This window comes from Vigna angularis, chromosome 5, assembly GCF_016808095.1.
Source record: "Vigna angularis cultivar LongXiaoDou No.4 chromosome 5, ASM1680809v1, whole genome shotgun sequence".
In the NCBI taxonomy this organism is placed as follows: Eukaryota; Viridiplantae; Streptophyta; class Magnoliopsida; order Fabales; family Fabaceae; genus Vigna; species Vigna angularis.
The window spans coordinates 38,349,682-38,370,062 of NC_068974.1; the positions used below are offsets into that span (position 1 = coordinate 38,349,682).

Genomic DNA, 20,381 nt, shown 5'->3' on the forward strand with positions numbered 1-20,381 from the left:
ACGTGATGGTAATTTGTGGAGTTAGAATAACAAAACTAAATAACAAAACTAAATATCAATATTAAAAGTTTATATTTTTAGAGAAATGATAAAAGTGACGACAGATATTAAAATGAAAAACTATTTATATGTCTCAATATATAGTGTAAAAAACAATAAATTGAAAATGTACTTTTGAAGTTAGAGTAAAATAAAAATAACAGTAGCATCACATAAGTGTCATGAATTACCTTCCCACAGCATTTAAGAGTATTCATGCACTTATTTCCATGCATGCATGCCAATTGGGAGACTCACCAATAAATATTTTATCCATTCATGGAAGTGTAAGGTTCGTCGTGGAATTCTAAACACCTGTTCTTTGTACTATTTTAAACTAAAGCATTCCCTGAAATAATAACTATTGTACATTTACACATTAAAATTTAATCTAACCGATTATTATATACTTTTTATTGTTATTGTACAATATATTCATCCGGTTAATTTAGTATTCAACAATTTATACATTGAAAAACATCACCACGATCATTAAAGAGATCGGCTGTATTATTCAAATTGAATGATATTTTTAAACAAAAATTAGTTTTGGTGAAGATTAATTTACAAAAATATGATTAATATCAATTGAGTTAATAATCATTTAAAATTTATTTCAAAATTTATAAATATAAATTTAAAATAACTGATTATATTTATTATATATTAATTACTGAATATGTTAAATTTAGTTTTTTGCTAACGAGATTTATATGGATATTTTATTTTATTCGTTGTCAGTCCACTATTGGATCACACATTAATTATATTATGACGTTCAAGATGTCTGTACATCGACAATTGAAAGTCTCACATCAACTAAAAATAAAATCAAATTGTAATATAAAATAGAGTGTACATCTTATCATACAATCTAATTTTGTGGAATTTTTAAATTTACTTTTTAATATACATCAAAATATTTTACGTATGACTTAAGTGTATTGAATAATTTAAAAGACCATCAAAAGCCAAACAAACATTAAAAGAAAAAACTTAGTAGACGAATAACCTTAATCCTATAACCAAATCAGTTACTTAAAAGCGTTTTTCTTATCTTCAAATTTTAACATAAATTTAAGTAAGAAAGTAAAAATAACTTAAGTGGTGACAAATCATTTACAACAGTTACTTGCAATACAGGAAACTGGTAGGGACTTCAACCCCAAAAAAAAAAGTCCATAGGAACAATACTACCGACAGAAATGTTTTTTTAATATTATTTTTCCATCAACCGACAAAAAATTGGCACTGTTTATTTGATACTTTATTATATATATTCACTATAAATTATTATAATATATAGAGTAAAAGATAGTCAGAAAAAAAAGTTAAAGCAAGTGAAAAAGAAAAAAAAAGAAATGATCAGAAGATAATCATAGTTAATGCCAATTTAAGCGAAGCCAAAATGCAATATTTCTACCATCATTGCTTATTATTTATTTCTAATGAATACTGTAAATGAAATGAAATGTGAAATTATTTTGTTTTTGTTAGCTAGGTAACAAGCATGTACAGAGTAAGCACCTTGCACGCATGCTTTCGATTTGCAGAACTGCTTAGAGCAGTGCAGGGAAAGAAAGTTAGTCTACGCGCTTGAGAGTCGCGTGGGAAGCAATAGGTGATTTAAACTTTATTTTATTGCACAACGTTTATGTATGTCCCCTGTTTAACTAGGCAAGGGACATAGTAAGACAGTGTCCCACGACGCTGAATCGGACGGTGTAAGATGATTGGGTGGGCCATGATGGAGAAAGATGAAGGGTGGAGATTGCGTTGGAGAAAGATTTGTGCGTGGGAGGACATGTGATGATTTGAGTGATTGACGGCCCCAAGAGTGGTCTGATCCGACACATGTCTTATTCTTTTTCTTTGCCTTTCTTTATTTTGGTTTGAGCTGGAAAGTGGTTTTTGTCAGAAGGTGGTTAATTCCCATTGACGACGAGTTTAGATGTTGAGTCAACTCGGAATATATGCCATTGATGCACTTCGAAATCAATCTATATCCATCCACTACGGAATCACACCATGGATAACAAAGCAACACGCTTCAACGGAATATATGTCCCCACACACAATTATATTTAATTTTTTACATTAAGATTAAATCAATAAATTAGTTACACTTACGAATAAAAAATAAGACACATCTAAACTTTCAAACGGTCATTTATAGACATGCTACCGCAGTTTGAGTTATATAAGTCAGGCAAGTCAAGGCAGGTGATAAGCTATTATTAAACATAAATTATTCCTGCAAATTGATTGAAAGATGAGTTTAAAATTGATTATATCATTGTAAAATTAATTTATTAAGTGAAAATAATCTTTATTTATATCTTATTTAACTAAGCTTAAAATTATTTGCAAGGCTTTTAGTTAAAAGCACTCAATAAATATATATATATATATATATATATATATATATATATATATATATATATATATATATATATATATATATATATATATATATATATATATATATTTATTCCTTTAGCGTGTGTTCACTTGTGTTGATTACAATGTTTATTGTCATTGGCGAGTAATGATTTTCAATTTTTACGTGTTCACTTGAAGTGAAATGCGTGGATGAAATTGAAACGAAACACGTGATTCGTTTACTGTTCACTCACCCGCAGTTGTGAAGAGATTTGGAGGGATGAAATACACTTTCTCTTAAATGTCCCTGACCTAAAAATAATTCCCAGATGAATACACGTACTTAAAATACTCGTTGCATTTTAAGAACACTCATGGCTTCTATTGTCGGATCCAATTGTGTCGCTCTTCGAACCGCCAACTTCGCCGCCTCTGGTAACCGGAAAGTCTGTCAGATCCGGCAATGGTCTCCGATTCTCACGAATCACCGTTCCGTTTTCGGTCTTCGTCACCAATCGAATGCTCCGTTTAGATTCTCTGGTACCGATTTGTTTTTTTCTTTGCGTTTTGCTTTACAATCGTTATTATGTCCGCGTGTTCAGTTTTGGTGATTATTTGATACGCGTATGTGCAGGTGTGAGAGCGCAGGTTGCTACTCTGGAGGAAGCGGGAAGTGAAGCAACTCAGAAAGTGGAAGCGCCTGTTGTAGTGGTGATTGGAGCTTCTAGAGGCATTGTATGATTACTTTTTAAAAATTAATTTTAATTTCCTTGTACAAAATACACAAACACAAAATATAAGCGCTATGACATATGTATCCCAAAAATACAGTATAAAACCATATCATATAATACTCACAATTAACAATATTACAGTTCAGTTCTGAAAGAAAAGGAGGTACGTTTATGGCCGAACGACCTTACAACAATACTCCAGAATTTAAACTTTACAAAACGAAGGACTAAACCGAACAGTTCCAAAACTATGCTTACACCGAACGGTTATACAAAATAAAACTAGTTCTAACGACCGAACAATCTTAAGGTTCATCTTTAACTTCCACTTCTTCCAAAGCCTCTTCCAGCAAACACTCGTCCCCTCCTGCTCACATCCACACGATGATCATTGCAACAGGAAGAATAACCGGAGGGACAACATGACAAGACAAGAAAGTAGGGTAAGCTTATGTAATTTAATTATTTCAGTAAAACATATAATTCACATAAATCTGACATAAATCAAAAGGTCAATCATGCAACAACCAATCATACATTTCCAACCATAACCATACAGCAATACATGCAATGACTGACCACTTTACTCTGACTGTCCGGACTGTATGAATTTTGTGTAGCTACGACGTTTGTGCACCCGGGTGATGTAGTAGCTGGGATGCCCTCAACAGCTGCCACCCGAGGTTAGTCCGCTCTGCCCAAGTTCACCTTATGGACTAGGACCTCCTGCCATTCTCACACATGACTTACTCCTCTCTACTTGAGAATGAGTAATCACAAAATATCAGGATAAACGCCAGCTAAGCACAACCACATTCATACTCTACCATTTCAATATCCAACCATGAGATATTCCTCCTTGCAATACTCTTTCATATCCATACATTTCCATTCATATCACATTTTAAATACCATCATACTTAATCATCAATACAATTAAATCGAACAATAAAATATGATCTCGTCCTTGAAAAAAACCTAAAGAGATAACATAATTCCTAAGAACAAGACCGAATGAAAGACTAACTCTTAATGACCAACACGACCGAACGTGATAACCAGGCTAAACACTTTTAGTTGAACTGAACATTATAGAATACTTATAATTAGGCATGACAAAATACTAAAAGCTTTTAATCCTAAACCTAAGAGCTTAGGCTGAACACTACTAGCTTAGACCGACCACTATTGAATTAGGCCGAATATTATTGGTATCAAATACAAGTATATAATTTGGTAATATGACGAAATCGAGTGCTTAGTACAAGACCGAACACTACTGAGACCAAGCGCTTGGTTCAAGACCGAGCACTACTAAGCTTATATAGAATGAATAAATAGATTTACCGTACAACTATGAAATACTTATTTACAACTGAGGATAAATATAGTGTCTAATACTTAAGTTATATTGGGTACTTTAACTAGGCTGATTACTAAGTAGAAATAGGAACCTATACTTAGATCGAAAGCTTATTTTTCAAGTATACTAATAGAAAAACCGATCGGTCATTAACTGAAATTCTCTACAGAAGAAGAATCAAGTCCAGACCGAATGCCCAAAGGAAAAACCGAACGGTCAAGAATGACTCTCGGCGACAATTACAGAATTGCATAGAATACTGCAGATTTTAAGATCAAACCCTATTCCTACCCAGTTCACACCATTTATAAAACATCACTACATACCAACGAACATACATTAACAAAGATAGTTCATATCAATCAAATAACTATACAGATCATCGTTCAAACATGCAACCATTCATCATCAGAGAATCATAATTAAATTACAAGCTTCCCTTGCCTCTAAACTCAGCCGAACACTCACGGTTGCAGTATCTGGTTCACCACTACTAATCTTATACACTTAGAGTTTCCCGGTTACGAAACTAAACCAAATAAAAGACCATAATTGCTATCATAATTTCATAAAAGAAGATGATAATCTCATGCAACCAGAATCTTGGTTTGCATGTGCCAGAAACCACCGTGCTAAGAGAAGAATGAACTTACCAGTTCAAACCAACACTTGATCAGTGCAAATGGAAACCCTTAACACCAAGAAGACTCAGGCGATGCCTGAATGATGATCAGAAGAAGAAAAGGGTAAGATTTTGTAGATAGAAGAAGAAGATTATAGAGAGAAGGAGAAGAAAATGAAAAACTCAGAAGGTTGAAGATGAAGGGTGCATGCAGAAAAGTGGCACGAAAATTTGAAAACTTGACTTATTTACTACCGTCAAAACCAATCCTCCACTCTGTAGTCCACACCTGTCTTCCATTTTCTGAATTTCAGAAACCATTGCACCACAAATCCTGAAAATGACAGGTGGAAAGGAGGGACAGACGTAAGAACTGAGAAATTGTCAAGGTTTGAAGTGTGCAGGTGTGTGAGAATAATGGACCAAATATTTTTGTAATAGAATAATATTACTGTATAATGAAAGATGTAAATACTGATTCCATTTTCTGATACCACTCTTTCTCTCAGAAATTTCCTCTCTCTACTTTTCTCCTCCATCTCTTTACCATTCTCTCTCTACAAATTCTCACCTTATTCTTCACCTGATCAACAATCAGGTCGTGCCTAAGCTTTTCTGGTGAAAAACGCTTGCCTTTTCACCCATCAAGTTACTATTTTGGAATTGGTAAGTTAAATTCCTTTGTCCTTTGAAGTTCTACATTCCCTGTTATATGCAAGCACTATAACTTGCATGTGTCAATCAACTACTCTTCTGGGTCTAATTCTTAGTTATGGGTTGGGTGAATGTTGTTTTCTCAACCATCCAAAGATTTGTAGGCGGTGATTGTGCGTGTGGGATAGCCATTTCAGTGAGAGGTCTTCCTTCGGTCCGGTTAAGAGGTAAGGAAAGCTAGATAATTTAGTTACTTGGTTTTTGATGTATGAATATGTTGTTTGATAATTATGCATGTGTATGAAATTGATTTGGATAAAGCTATATGAATGTAAAATTGGATGGATTAGGTGTTCGGTACTGTTGGTGTGGAATATTGATGCTGGGTTTATGATGATTGTGTATCCGTATGATTATGGTACCGTGGCCGAGTGAAATTGGTAAGGTTTGGTGTCGATCTTAATTCTGTAGCTATTCTACAGAATTATGTAGTTTGTTGAAGGTCTTTAATTGATCGTTCGACTTTTCTCTGGTGCTCGATCTTAACTAAGTTTTGCTATTGTGGATTCTCAGTTAATGACCGTTCGATTTAGTGTTAATTTTCAATTTAATGTAGCATTCAGTCTAGACATAACTTTTGTTTATAAACAGTTATCAGTCTGTCATAGGCTATAACTGTTATTGACCGCTCGGTCTTGAACTATCTTGGTAGTGCTCGGTCAGATGCCAGCACTCGGTCTCAGTAGTGCTCGGTGATGCACTAAGCACTCGGTGTCGTCATATTACCAAATTATGTAATTAAAATTGAAACTAAGAGGGTTCGAACTAAGCTCGTAGTATTTGGTTTAAGCTCTTAGATTTTGGTTATAAGCTTTAGTATTTGGTTATGTCTAATTATAGATGTTCTATAGTATTCAGTCAAATCTTTGGATTCTGTCTAGTAAATATCTCGTTCAGTCATGTTCACCATAGGGAAACAATATCTCATTCGGTTATGTTCACCATAGGGAAACAATATCCTGTTCGGTCATGTTCACCATAGGGAAACAATATCCCATTCAGTAATGTTCACCATAGGGAAACCATATCCCGTACAGTCATGTTCGCATATAGGAGGTGTTCTACCGTCAGGTTTTGTTCATAATAAGTGTTGATATTTCCGAATCAGTTGTGCTCAATGGTGATGTTTGTGTTACTGTTCGGTTTGAAGTTATTTACAGGTGTTATAGATGAGGAAATATGTTGTTAATGAGGTATGATATTTAAAATGTGATATGAATGGAATAATATTGATATGAAGAAGTATGATGGCATTACAGTATGATGTGATTGTATTATATGGATATGAAAGAGTGTTCCAAGGAGGAATATATCAGAAATGGTTATGGAATTGTAAAGTATGAATATGGTCAGACTAAGTTGTCGTTCATCCTGACATTCTAATGGTCACCGAGTCTCAAGTAGAGAATGGTGGCGCATGTGGTGAGAATAACAGGAGGCATGGTTGCGTATAGCTTGGGGTTCCAGCTATCGGACTAAACTCATGTGTAGAGTTGGGTTTCCAGCTATAATGAGGGATGAAGGGCTAACCTCGTGTGGCGGCTTGAGTTTCCAGCTATGGTAATTTTGATGGTTTTCCAGATTACCTTTCCACGAGTGCAAGAACGTAATAGCTACATAATTCATACAGTCCGGACAGTCAGAATGAAAAGTGGTCGGGTATAAGATGCTTATATGAGTTCGGTAGATGTATGATTGTTTATATGTTGGTATAAATTGTATGCTTACATAGTTAATTATATTACACTAGCTTACCCTTATTTTCCTGTCTTGTCATGTTGTCCGTTCGGTCGTCCTTGTCCTTGCAACGATCACCCTTTTGGGTGTGAGCAGAGTGTGAAGAAGATATTTTGGAGCAGACGCTGGCGGGAGAGGAGGGTTTCTGTTAAGAGTAAGACCGTACGGTCTTGTACTTGTTTTTACTTTTAGTATAGGACCGTTCGGTGTAATACACTATTTGTACGACCATTCGGTTGATACACCTCTTGTATGACCGATCGGTCTCCTCTTATGATTTGTGTTAGTATAGGTTTCTGTAAAGTTTTTAATTTATGGTTATTTTAGGATAACTGTAAGTTAGCTTTATTTCATGTAACTGTTCTATTTTATTGTAAATGTAATAACTCTTAAGTATAGTTTACAGCTATATTTTTGGGATGTTACATATTCATACCTTTAAAAAAATTTAAAAAAATTCCATTTTTTTAAATATTATAAAATAAATTTTTAAAATATATTTCAAAGTTTCTTTTCTATTGATTGAATATATATCGCATACTAGAAAATAAAATTGAATAAAAATATACTAAACTTAACAAACAGAAACTTAAAATAAAAAAGTTAAATTCAGGAATATTAGCGATTATATATCTTATATAAGAATAAAATAAAGGTATATATTTAAGAGTAATTTTGAAAATAGTTGTTTAAGAATTCATACTTTTATAATAATATAATTTAAAAACATAAAGAAAAATTAATATAAAGGTTAAAAAGTTAGATATTTTTAAATTGAGGGGTTATAAGATTGTTTTTAGGTAAAAATATTGTATGATTACTTTTTAAAAATTAATTTTAATCATTATTTTTAATTTTTTACTCTTTATAAACATTTTTACAATTAAATATAACATTAACAATTATCATTTTATATTACTTTAATAATTAGGGGCATTTTGATAATCTTTAATTTTTATCAATTAAACAAATTTTTTAAAATTGTCACATCAATCAAATTCAACATTAATTCTTACCGACTTTATTTCTAAATTCACTCTCAATTACCTCCAAATCCACTCATTTCTAAATTCACTTTCAATTACCTCCAAATCCACTCAAGTAAACATAAAAAAATTTACCCTCAAATATCCTCAAATTTATTCAATCAGTCTTTCCCAAATCATCTCCCCCAATCACCTCAATCCAAGTAAACACAACATTAATGATTCGGTAAAGGTTTGTTAACATAATTATTCTTGACTTTAAAATGATGGGATAGAGAGTATTATCAGTAGAATAAATTCAATATATAAATCCAAATATAATTAATTTTAAAGATTTTGCTATTCCGAAAAAATTGAGGATATATAAATATATGATATTTAAAAATCCATTGTTTTTTAATCACAACCCAATAAAAAAAAGAGGAAAATGGATTTTTTCTTCAACATCAAACAAATTAATGTGTTCAACAATCACGGTGGTAAATAAAACCATAATAGTTAAAATAATTTCAAGCATAACAAAATTTATTATGTAACAAAGAAATAAAAAGAAAAATTAAAAACAGACTTGCAAAACTGCGGTAAATTAACTCTGAGTATAACTTTGTGGTAATTTTTAATGTAGTATCTATAGGATGCCTGATTCAAACTACTTATTATTAGAGTATGCACGACATGGTATTTAGTTGATAAACATTGTCTAATTTAATTAAAGGGATACTCGTGATAACATCACAATTATTAGAAAAATAAAATACTCTAGATACTAACAAGATATACAATCGACAAAAACTGTCAACACTTATTTTGTTTTGAAATCTGCTTTCAGTCAACTTTTTCTGATTGTTATGTCCTCTGCTCCTCTCTAAATAAGTTATCAACAATCCTCCTACATCATTTTTCTTATTTTGTTTTTACCTAATCAAAGTCAAAGGCTAGTAGTGGCATTTTGAAGAACTTGGGGACGCAGAAAAAAATATTAGGTGCAGGAAGTAACCCCCTGAAAGACATCTAAACCGAATGCGAGCGAAGCCCAATAGTAGCATGGCAGCATTCTGGGCCAGTTATAATTTGAAGTAACCTGTCCCCAATAAAGGCTTCGGGTTGTGGTCCATTTCAACAGTGATCATCATGATAGCAAACAACTACAATATATTTACCAGAAAATTTTAACCGGTTAACGAAACCCATCCAGAACCATTTAATATTTGTGAAATGGATAAAAGATTCTTAAAGTGCAGAACTGGTTGCATTAGTCAGCCCTTGAAATAAAACCTAAAGTAAGTTATTAAATTATTTGTTTAATATTATTTTGATACTCAAATATAGTAATATTTAAAGTGCGGTGTAGTGTGCATTTATTGCTATTTAAGCTTCAAGGAATGAGACACAGCCACATAAGTATGAAGAATGATATGTAGTGTGCATTCATTGGTGATAGTTGGGAAGTGTGTTTAAATGTGTGACGTTGGTTAGTAATACTATTAGAAAACTCGTATAAGATTTGTTTATATCATGCTATAAATTGGTTTTTGGAGTTGGCTTGTAAGAGCAATGTTTGTCAATACCTAGAACTATATATCCGATCAACATTTTTTCTGGTTTTAGCATGCAATGGTGCTTTGATTTGATTCGAGTAGCCATCGCCATTTCTCCTCCTCAGCTTTTATAAATAAATGGTAATAATTTAGTTTTATTGCTCAACAAATGATTAAAAAGGCATGTGATGATAGCATTATTGAGTAAGAATAACTAGCAAAGAAAAAAAAAAGAAAAAAGGGAGAGTAGTTGAGGTGGGGTTGTAGAAAAAGACGAATTGGTGATAAGGTTGAATGGTGAAGTTAATGCGTCCACAGCAGCACGAAAACGACATGGAAATCAAAAGGTTCAGTTATGCTCTGCCAAGGAATCAACAGTAAGGCCCGGCCCGGCCCAGCTCCATCTACCCACTACCATTGCCCAATTCGGACAAGCTCAACCCATCTACGAAATTTAGATCTCTGCATTACCTTAACCGACAAACACTACAAACCTCTGTTTCCATATAATATATCACACACACTACGATATGTTGTACTTTCTGAGTTATTCACAGTACTGAATATTTTCGCATCTTGTCATGTATATTAGGGTATTGAAAATGATAGCTATGAATGTTGGAATATATATATATATATATATATATATATATATATATATATATATATATATATATATATATATATATATATATATATATATATATATATATTTAACTTAGAGAAATTTTCAATCTTTGACAATCACGCACATCGCCATCTTGATAGGCTAGCTAACTTGTTTGTAATCTTTCTGGCGTCCTTTGCACAAGAAAAGCCCTTTGAATGTGTTGTGAAGAAAAGATGGTGCATTTACCCAAGTATTAACCAAATACTACAATTTCATGCGATCAACATCTTTTCAATTTTGTTGGCTGTTTAAAAGATAAAGACGAAAGGAAAAAGTCAAAAGAAAATCCCTGTCATACAAACAAAAGGTGACAGCGGATAGTTTAGCGTCCAAGTAATATTGCAGACACTTGTTTATATATTATTACTATTATTTCTGTGTAAAATATTATTTTTTTAACCATTAGATTTACTTTTAATCTAAAATATTGGTGGTGCGCTTGCTATATTCTCTCTCTTTATCTTGGAAAAGTATAAAAATACTTTTGACATGTAAAAGGTCTTCCATTGTTTAGTTTATTTCGATGTTCTCAGACACTGTTTCTGATTTTGTATTTCTGGTTTTGCAGAAATCCAGGAGCGAAACTGCAATGGTTAAGAAGTTGGGTATTAAGAATGTAGAATGGAAAAGCGTGAGTTATACACGGTAAGGCATCAACTTTCCGTGTGAAAAGTTGAGCTAATCCATTCTTTTCAATAATTTTCATCATTAAAGAGATTGCAACCAAAGTTTGTTGCCATTAACTTATCATACACCCGACAGTCATATATTACACATAACTTATTATCATGACTAAGGATTGAAGATTAGATGCCCCACTTACATCACGGTGGTGCCGAAACCAACACAATTAAACTGGCATAAAAACAAGAAATAAGAAGAGCACATGTCATACAGAGTCATCGGATGGACCATATACATATATAGATATAGTTATTTAAGTATTATTATCGGAAACAAGAGAGTAAGATTGAGGGATTAATTGATTGATTAGCTAGGTGGATGAGCACATAATTTAGGAGTAAGATTCCCACTTAAAAAAGGGCATCTATTTCGCTCTGTCTTGAATTACATCGAATCCCATCTCAGTTGGGTCAGTGGCCTGAACTTCATAGCTTATTCCATCCAGAGCTCTTCTCAGCCCATCCTTTGATGTTGCGTACAGCATCTTTGCTCTTATCCTTGATGCTGTTGGAGACCTGACAAATTTTGCAAAAAACAAAATCAACCATCTTATTTAATTCCCACCATAATTGCATTTGCACCTAAAAAATAACTTAAATTACACTATTGGGTAATGGGTCATTTTCCAATTACATTATTTTGCCCTAAAGAGTCAAAATTTATACAAGAATGGTGCAGGGTGAGTTGCAAACAACCATGGTTCTGGTGCTGATGACAGTCATGACATACGAACAATACAAGGCTGATTAACTCAAGAAATGTGTCAGTAAATGAATTGTATATATATAGATACCATGCAATGAAGAAGATCTTGCTCTTCCGGCAGTTATCGACGGTGACAAAATCAAAATCGAACACGGCATATCTACAATCGTCGTCGGGCAAAGATGCTGCAAGATCACCGTAGCTTTCGCCGGGACCACCAACCTTATCAACGGTCACAAGCCTTGACTTTTCATCGATCTTAAACACTATGTATCTATGCACCTTCTTCCACTTCATTTCCATGAATGAGTTCTTGCACTCATCCGTCACCCACATCCCAGTAGTCGCCTGTTAATTCACAAATCACAACCAATTCATCACTATAACATTATAAACACACATCGAAATCTACAAAATCCAACCGCATACACTCTTGTATGATATTCATATCAAAATCAGAAGAAATTGAATGAGAAAAAGGGTTTCAGATGCAGCGGAGAGGTACCATTTTGAACGCCATCGCCATTTTTATGAGGTGAGAAGAAGAACAAAGTTTCCCTTACTTTTTCTCTTTTCTTATTGAGCGTTGAAAGTTGACAAGAATCTGAAGGAAGAGTGAGACTTGGGTCTATATATAAGCACGGTCTCCCCCAGTTTGCCATCGCTATTTCCTCTTATTTACAGATGTGTCCTGTTTTATATTTAATAAATCGTCAAAATAATTAAATATTCATTAATTTCATCTCGGCATATATAAAAAATCATTCAATCTTTGAATAAATGCCTGTTTAGTAATTTTACAAAAAATAAATATTTATAAATTTAATTACTATTCATAATTTACTAAATTAATCTAACGTATTATTTATTTTATATTTAAAGTTTTTTACCTACAATTATCTATTTTCTTAAGTGAAAATGGGTTAGGTGTGAAACCCCATAAAATGATATTTTAGAAGTGGTGGTAGTCTAAAAATAGTGAGACTCGATTATTTTAAATTAAAGGATTTTATTATAAATAATTTTGTTATAAACAAGTTTCATTATTTTAAAACGTATCATCTCTTATAAATAGTAAAATTATGTTTTATGATTTGGAAGTATAGAAATCAATTATGTGGTGGATGTTTTGTGTGATGATGATTGTTGTATGCTATGTGGAATCTGTTATATGTCTTTTGATGTTGGATTGGGTATTGATAAAGTGAAGTTTAATGATGGAATTATTTGGAAGCAAGTGTTAATCTTGGTTATAGGTTTTTGGTTTAAAATAAGGTCTTAGGAAGTGAAAACTGTGAGAGAAGTCTTGTGAACTGGTTCGAAGTATGTGAAGTCTGTTTTAAGTGTGTGGTGAGTGGTTAAGATGTTTAAAATGGATGAATTTGTGGGGAGAAGGTGTAATGATAGATAAGGTAGAGTTATACTTGGTTTAAAGTTCATTTTGAGGAAGTGGAGTACTGAAAATGAGAATTAAGGGATAGAGGTTCAAATGGTCTGTTGTAATAGTTTAGTTAAGTCAATTGTGACTTGTTTGAAGTCTTACCTTGCTGAAAAACGTGTCAAAAGTGATAAATTATGAATTGAGTCCTTAGGTTGTTGAATTGTAAGTTTTGGGGTAGAAATTGGTTCATAAACATTTTAGATTGATGTTATGAAGGTTTAGAATCACTTAGTCAAGTCTAATTAGGTATATAAAACAATCTAGAGGTGTTAGAAGTTGGGAAAAATAGATAGAATTGGTAATTGGGGTTTGAGTTGTATAATTCTGCATATTTTCGTTATGCAGATTATGCAGACTCGTTGTGCGAATGGATTCACACAACGAGTCACCCTGGCGAGATGCTCTCTGCTAGGGCATTCGCACAGCAAATAGACGCAATGTGCGAATGGTTTGATAGGGTTGCTCTCTGTTTGATGATCCGCATGGCGAATTTGGGCGCTATGCGATGGGTTTAGAGTCTGATTCAATTAGGAGTTTATTCGCATAGCAAGTTTAATCGATGTGCGAATGGTTATGAGGAGTGGGTCTCTGTTTGAGGATTCGCACAGCGAGTTGGGTTGTTGTGCGAGAAACTTCTATATTCGCTCTGCAAATGTGTGCGTTGTGCGAATGGTTCAGGTTTAATTCACTTTTTTCTTTTAGTCTTAAGTTGTTTTGAATGAATTGTTGAGTGCAATATGAAGTATGTTTAAGTTTGTCTTACATTACATAATTGGTTATTTTCACGAGTTATGATATAAAGTGAAAGTATGTGATTTCAAAGTATGGTTGATGGACGTAATTCCATGATCCTCACGGAGAGGTTACATGGTGGTGCCCTATGTTGTGATCCAAAGTGAATTCTCTTGTTGAGATTCAAGTATGTTTAGAATGAATGTAGGAGTTCAGTCTTGGGGGTTATCCTGAAACTCCAATGGTCTTTCATTCTCAAGTAGAGAGGATTGATCCATGTCATGAGGAGTAGCAGGAGGTCCTAGTCTTGGGTGCTTCCAGTATGATCCAAGGTGAGTGATAACAGATTAACCTCGTGAGTGTGGTAGGGTGAAACTCATTGGCAATGGCTTTGTAAAGCAGTAGAAGCCACCACGAGTGCACGACCTGCCATAGCTCGACAATCATTCTAAGTCCGGACAGTCCATTCATAATAAGTGTTCTGCATAAAGGGTTTATGATTGTGTAGTGATATGTTGGTTGTATATAACATGTTTTAAATGAGTTTATATATATATATATATATATATATATATATATATATATATATATATATATATATATATATATCGTTTCTCAATTGTAAACTAGCTTACCCTTACATTTTCTGTGGTCTGTCTTTGTTTGTGGTTTCTCTTGCGATGATCACCTTAATGGTGTGAGCTTAGGGATATAATCTTTCAGTTGACTCAGCGGAAGGTTGGGAGTGAAGCTTACAGAGTAGGTTCTACTCTTATTCTTTAGGTGAAGAATTTTATTCTTTGAAAGATCTGTAGTTCTGTTCTATCATTATTAATGTAAGGTTCATTTTAGTACTTTATATTACTAAATTGTGATGTTAGATTAGGTGCATTGTTTAATGAAAAATAATTTATGAATCAATCTATTTAATAACAAGTTTGAATAAAGTTGGATTGATTTTTTTTTTAAATAAGAGTAAAAGAAATCAATTTTTTTTAAGTAAGTTGACCTGTATCTTATCCAAAATAATTCAAATTTTATCACTTTTTTTTTTATAATTTTCATTTATTAATTTTTAAATATTAAAATATTATTGAATAGTTTAAATGTGTAATTTATTTGTTTATAAATTTATGTAGGTTGATTTTAATTTTCAATCAGTATTTTTATAAATAATATTTGGTAAAATAAGTTAATATTTTGAGTGTATTACAATGAAAGATGAATTAAATCGATCCTTGATTATAATATATAAAATAAAATATATTTTAATTAGTCAACCTATTATATCGTAGTGAATGAAATTAAAAACTTATGTTTTACTAAAAATGAATCGGGTTGAAGAAACTTATTTTTTGTTTAACTTAAAGTGAGTCAACTTATACAAGAATCACTTTTGAATCCTATATATAACAATTTATTTTCTATAACATACACATTTTTATCTTTATGAGAGATAATTAATAACTAATAAATAAACAGAAATAATTTCACATTGACTCATACATTCAGTCATGAAGCTAATGAAATTTGTATTAAACAAAATTATTCACTAACCTGCCCTTATTTACAAATGTTATTTAGCATTATGTAGCAGAATTTACTGTTTACTTTTACGATCACAGCAAAATTTTCAATTGAAGTAAATACGTAAACATCATTATTTACGTACACAATATTATTTGATAAAAATATACTTTAATATTAGTAGATAAATAAATAAAATGGTTCAGTTATTGATATAAAAACTAATTATTTATGAAATTAATGTAAACATTTAATATAGAAACATTAATATTAGTAGATTTGTACATTGAAATACTTAAATCTGTGTGCTATATATTTTAATATATTTTAAAATGTAATAAACAACTCATATGATTTTTTATACAAATTAATTGTGTATAAGCATAAATGTCAACTATAATAAGGACACTTTACTTTACAAATAATGAAAGTTTCAGGTAAAACTTTTTATTTAAAGTTATTAACTGAGATTTGTTATTTTTTGAGCATGAAATTAATTAGTACACAGTTATTTTAACTTAATTAATATATCAAACTCGAGCCACATGTAATATTCGTTTTATTAATAAGAATTAAAAAAAAATATTTAGAAAAAAAGATATTGCTTACCATTCACACTTAATTGGTTTTGTAAAAAATATAAGTAAGGTTTTTAATTATATTTTCTTATAAGTGCATAAGATAAAACTAAGTTCAATCTCAACAACAAAATTCTCTCTTTATATTTTCCATGCAATGTTATACATACCCTTCATTATCAATGTAACTTAACATATATTTCAACATATTGTTTTATTAATACGTTAACTAATATCATTATAAGAAAGCAAAAAAACACTTTAATATTATACGAACACTTCGAGATTCATGTAACTAAAATGAAAGATATATATCCAAAAAGAATATTTATTTAAATAGAAATAATTTTTACATACATGTTTATTATTAATTATCTTCTAAAATATTTCATTTCGTTAAATGACTTAAATTCTTTATATATATATATATATATATATATATATATATATATATATATATATATATATTAAATTTCCATTCATATACAATCATGTTATTAGGCTTTTAAAAAAAATATTCTCTAATATTTTTGTAATATTCTTTCTTTGTCATTAACTCTTGTCAATTAAAAGCATTAGCCATTAACAATATTAAGCACATAATTCAATTAAGAAATGTGCTTAGTATTTTATATAAAGTAATCAATTACATATAATTAATTTTTAAATTTTTTTTTAAAAACATTATGAGTAATAAATCTTGGATAATTTTTGTCAACAAAATATTATTTCAGATTTTCTTTAATTCAATAGAAAGATAATAAACTAATTCATTGAGGAGATTTTATTTTTATTTAATAAAGGCTATATATATATATATATATATATATATATATATATATATATATATATATATATATATATATATATATATACCTTTAATAAAACTTTCCAATCCTTCTAAAATAGCTTAAATATAAAACATTAAACGTGAAAAAGAAAAAATTAAAAGTTTTAACATCTTAAAGTAAAACAATTTAGCAATTATTTCCGTTAAGGAATATGGAAATATATTTGTACAGGAAACCATATTTTCTTTTTTATTATTTTTGTTTCTTACTAATTAATAGGAAGGAACCAGTTATTTTAGTATTCCGTTGTTGCCATAACCAGTTTTTTAATTTCATCAAATATTAAATGTTAATAAATGTCTATATTTAATGTTTAGTTTATTATACATTAATTTGCTTTCGTATGTACGGTGAAAAGTACGAGTATAAATAATATTTGTTTTTGAAATTTGATACAAAGACTGTGTATGAACATGTTTCTTTCTCTGCCTCATCTATTTTAATATTTGCCATAGTATATTATTTGAAATTATTAAAATATATTTAATTTATTAAATCATTTAAAATTAAATATTAAATATTTTCCTAATTTAGTTATTTATTTTAAGATATACATTTTATCATTTTTATGAGGGAATGTTTATTATTATTTGATATTCTAACATTAAATACTTCATAACATAATTTCTTATCATTTTTATTTTTTATATAAAAATATTTAATTAATATTTGAAACAATAAAGAAGAAGTATATAAATAATTATATAAGTATATCTATTTCTCCTAAAAACAAAGGTGAAAAAAAATTTCATACTCTTTATAAATAAATTTATTTCATATAAAGAATAAAAAACGAGATAATTAAATTTACATGTCGTCCACCGTCATCCTACAATTACCTCTAAAAATATATATTATTGAAAAAAGAGATTATTTGCGTGAGAAGAGAAAGTATTATTACATACATACATTGGATGCTGACATTTATTTCACGGTGAGACATTGGAGAGGAGTGGTGAGAAGGACGAATGCAAAGGTTGTAACACAAAGTGACAACAAAAGAAAAGATTTTTTTTTTTTTTTTTGGATGTTTTAACCCAAATTGGTCACGCTATTAATTGATTCTCATAAAGGTCTGATGTGCTGTGTCTGTAGTACTCTATATTAAATTCAACCTATTATCTAAGTTGAATTCTATTAGATTAATTTTTAGATTATCATGCATACTTCTATCTTATAGAAAATTAATATTATTATGTATTTTATTTTTGAGACTTGTGAGTGACAGGGAAAGTAAGAGATAAAAAGAATAATAAATGATAAATAAAAACACTTCCAAAAAAATTGTGATGACAAAAATAATCAATTTAAATTTGGACTTTGATCTATAGAAGGAAGTTGGATTGGATTGATAGATTAGTCAAACTATTAGGCTTAAATGAATTTATGTTGAACTGTATATACTTGAATAATTTATTATTTGAATATAACATCATATTTACGTTTAAATTTTTTATTTGGTACCACATAAGATAAGCATATTGAATTTTATCAAAATATTTTTTTTATATTTAAATTTTATAATTAGTGATATTGTATTGTATGATCATTTAGAAGAATCGACCAGATAGGATCACCAAGAAGGAGGGATCGATTGAACAGGATGAGATCAGTACTACCACGTGTCAGGCTACCAAGATAAATAAACGTTATTAGCCGACTGGACGGTCATGGAAGAATGAAAGACTGAATGGACGATCGTCAACGACAATTACCACTAAATATCGCTTTTAAACAAGGTTATTGGTAAAAAATACTTAATAGATCGTAATTGGATGGTGATTAGGATCAGACTAATCACAAGTCCATTTTAAAACTTATGTATTTATTGTAAATTTAAGATTTTACTATGACGTCGATTGAATTAATCAATGTTAAAGTATTTTTGATATATATATATATATATATATATATATATATATATATATATATATATATTTTGAACGATTTAAAGCCTTAACAAAAAATAATTTTGACTAAAAATATTCAAAAAAAATTTAAACTAACTTAGAGTAAAGTGTGAACGGAAGTTTTCCACCCTACACCTAAAATAAATATTAAACTAACTCAGTTAAACTAAATGAAACGGGTTTGGTCGGTTTTTCATACGAATTCACTCGTCTTATTTTTTTTTTCATCTGTAAATAAAAAAAAATATAGGAGAAAATAAAGTTATAATTGAAGTGAATAATTCTACTAAAGTCATTATGAGTTGTATTGGTATCTGGGTTCGAATGGACCACAGAATGTAAGAAATGAAAGTTATTTAATGTATGTAATTGATGGAAGCCTACTTGGGAAGATGTGCATTAAATATATATTGTTTCCACTGCAAACAAAAACACCCACCATTCAATGTATTTTAGCCCATAAATGTTTTCCAGTGTTGACTGACTATTACCTTCCTACTGTTTACCTCGGATCACACCCACATATTCCTACACTTTTTCTTTCTCAAAATAGTCTTTGCGTGAAAGCAAAGCAGATAATAAGAAGGTGAAAAAATACATAAAAAAAAAGTTTCGATCATAAACATGTCTGCATGGGTTAAGAATTTAAATTTCAGTTTAATTCCAAATAAGAAAATTAAATAATATATATATATATATATATATATATATATATATATATATATATCTCAAACCTAAAATTAGATATTTAATGATGGTTTAAAAAATCGATACTAAAGAATGTGAAACTATTAACGTGTTTTCCAATCATGATTCGGTTTTCTTGCCAACTTGAACTTGGTAATCATCCCTTTCTTCTCATACACCTCATCCTTCTTTCAGGTTTCCCATGCATTTGTCTAAGAAAAAGAAGCCAATGGAGTTAACATCGCCACCAGTCTCATATCAGTTACTTGATATTGAGACAGCGATAGAAATTCTGACATATGCAGTGACTCAAATCTTGTTTTCACATTATTTCTACACATTTCAGTTCTCCATGTCACCATGTTACATTTTCCCACATGCGTTGTGTGAGAGAGAGAGGATAATGAAGAATTTACAAACACTAAAATCCAGTGAAATAGCCAGAAAGATAAGTTCTGCAGCTGAATAGGGAAGCATGTAT

The 20,381-nt window shown here is 30.5% G+C and overlaps 1 protein-coding gene across 1 annotated transcript; it reads right to left on the reverse strand.

The window, feature by feature from the left end:
• Positions 1–11,705: 11,705 nt before the first annotated feature.
• On the reverse strand, positions 11,706–12,816 carry LOC108339547 (actin-depolymerizing factor 5). Its single transcript, XM_017576682.2, has 3 exons — positions 12,680–12,816; positions 12,263–12,522; positions 11,706–11,984 (listed from the first exon to the last, which is right to left on the reverse strand). Exons 1-3 carry the CDS (start codon positions 12,698–12,700, stop codon positions 11,834–11,836), a joined length of 432 nt encoding a protein of 143 aa, XP_017432171.1. The 5' UTR covers positions 12,701–12,816; the 3' UTR covers positions 11,706–11,833.
• Positions 12,817–20,381: the final 7,565 nt, after the last annotated feature.

Excerpts from the sequence above, each read along its gene's own strand:
- LOC108339547 (XM_017576682.2), bottom strand. The coding sequence starts at position 12,700 with ATGGCGATGGCGTTCAAAATG. Across the intron at positions 12,523-12,679 it reads TGGCGATGGCGTTCAAAATG|GCGACTACTGGGATGTGGGT; the intron begins GTACCTCTCCGC and ends GTGAATTAACAG. Across the intron at positions 11,985-12,262 it reads AAGATCTTCTTCATTGCATG|GTCTCCAACAGCATCAAGGA; the intron begins GTATCTATATAT and ends AAAATTTGTCAG.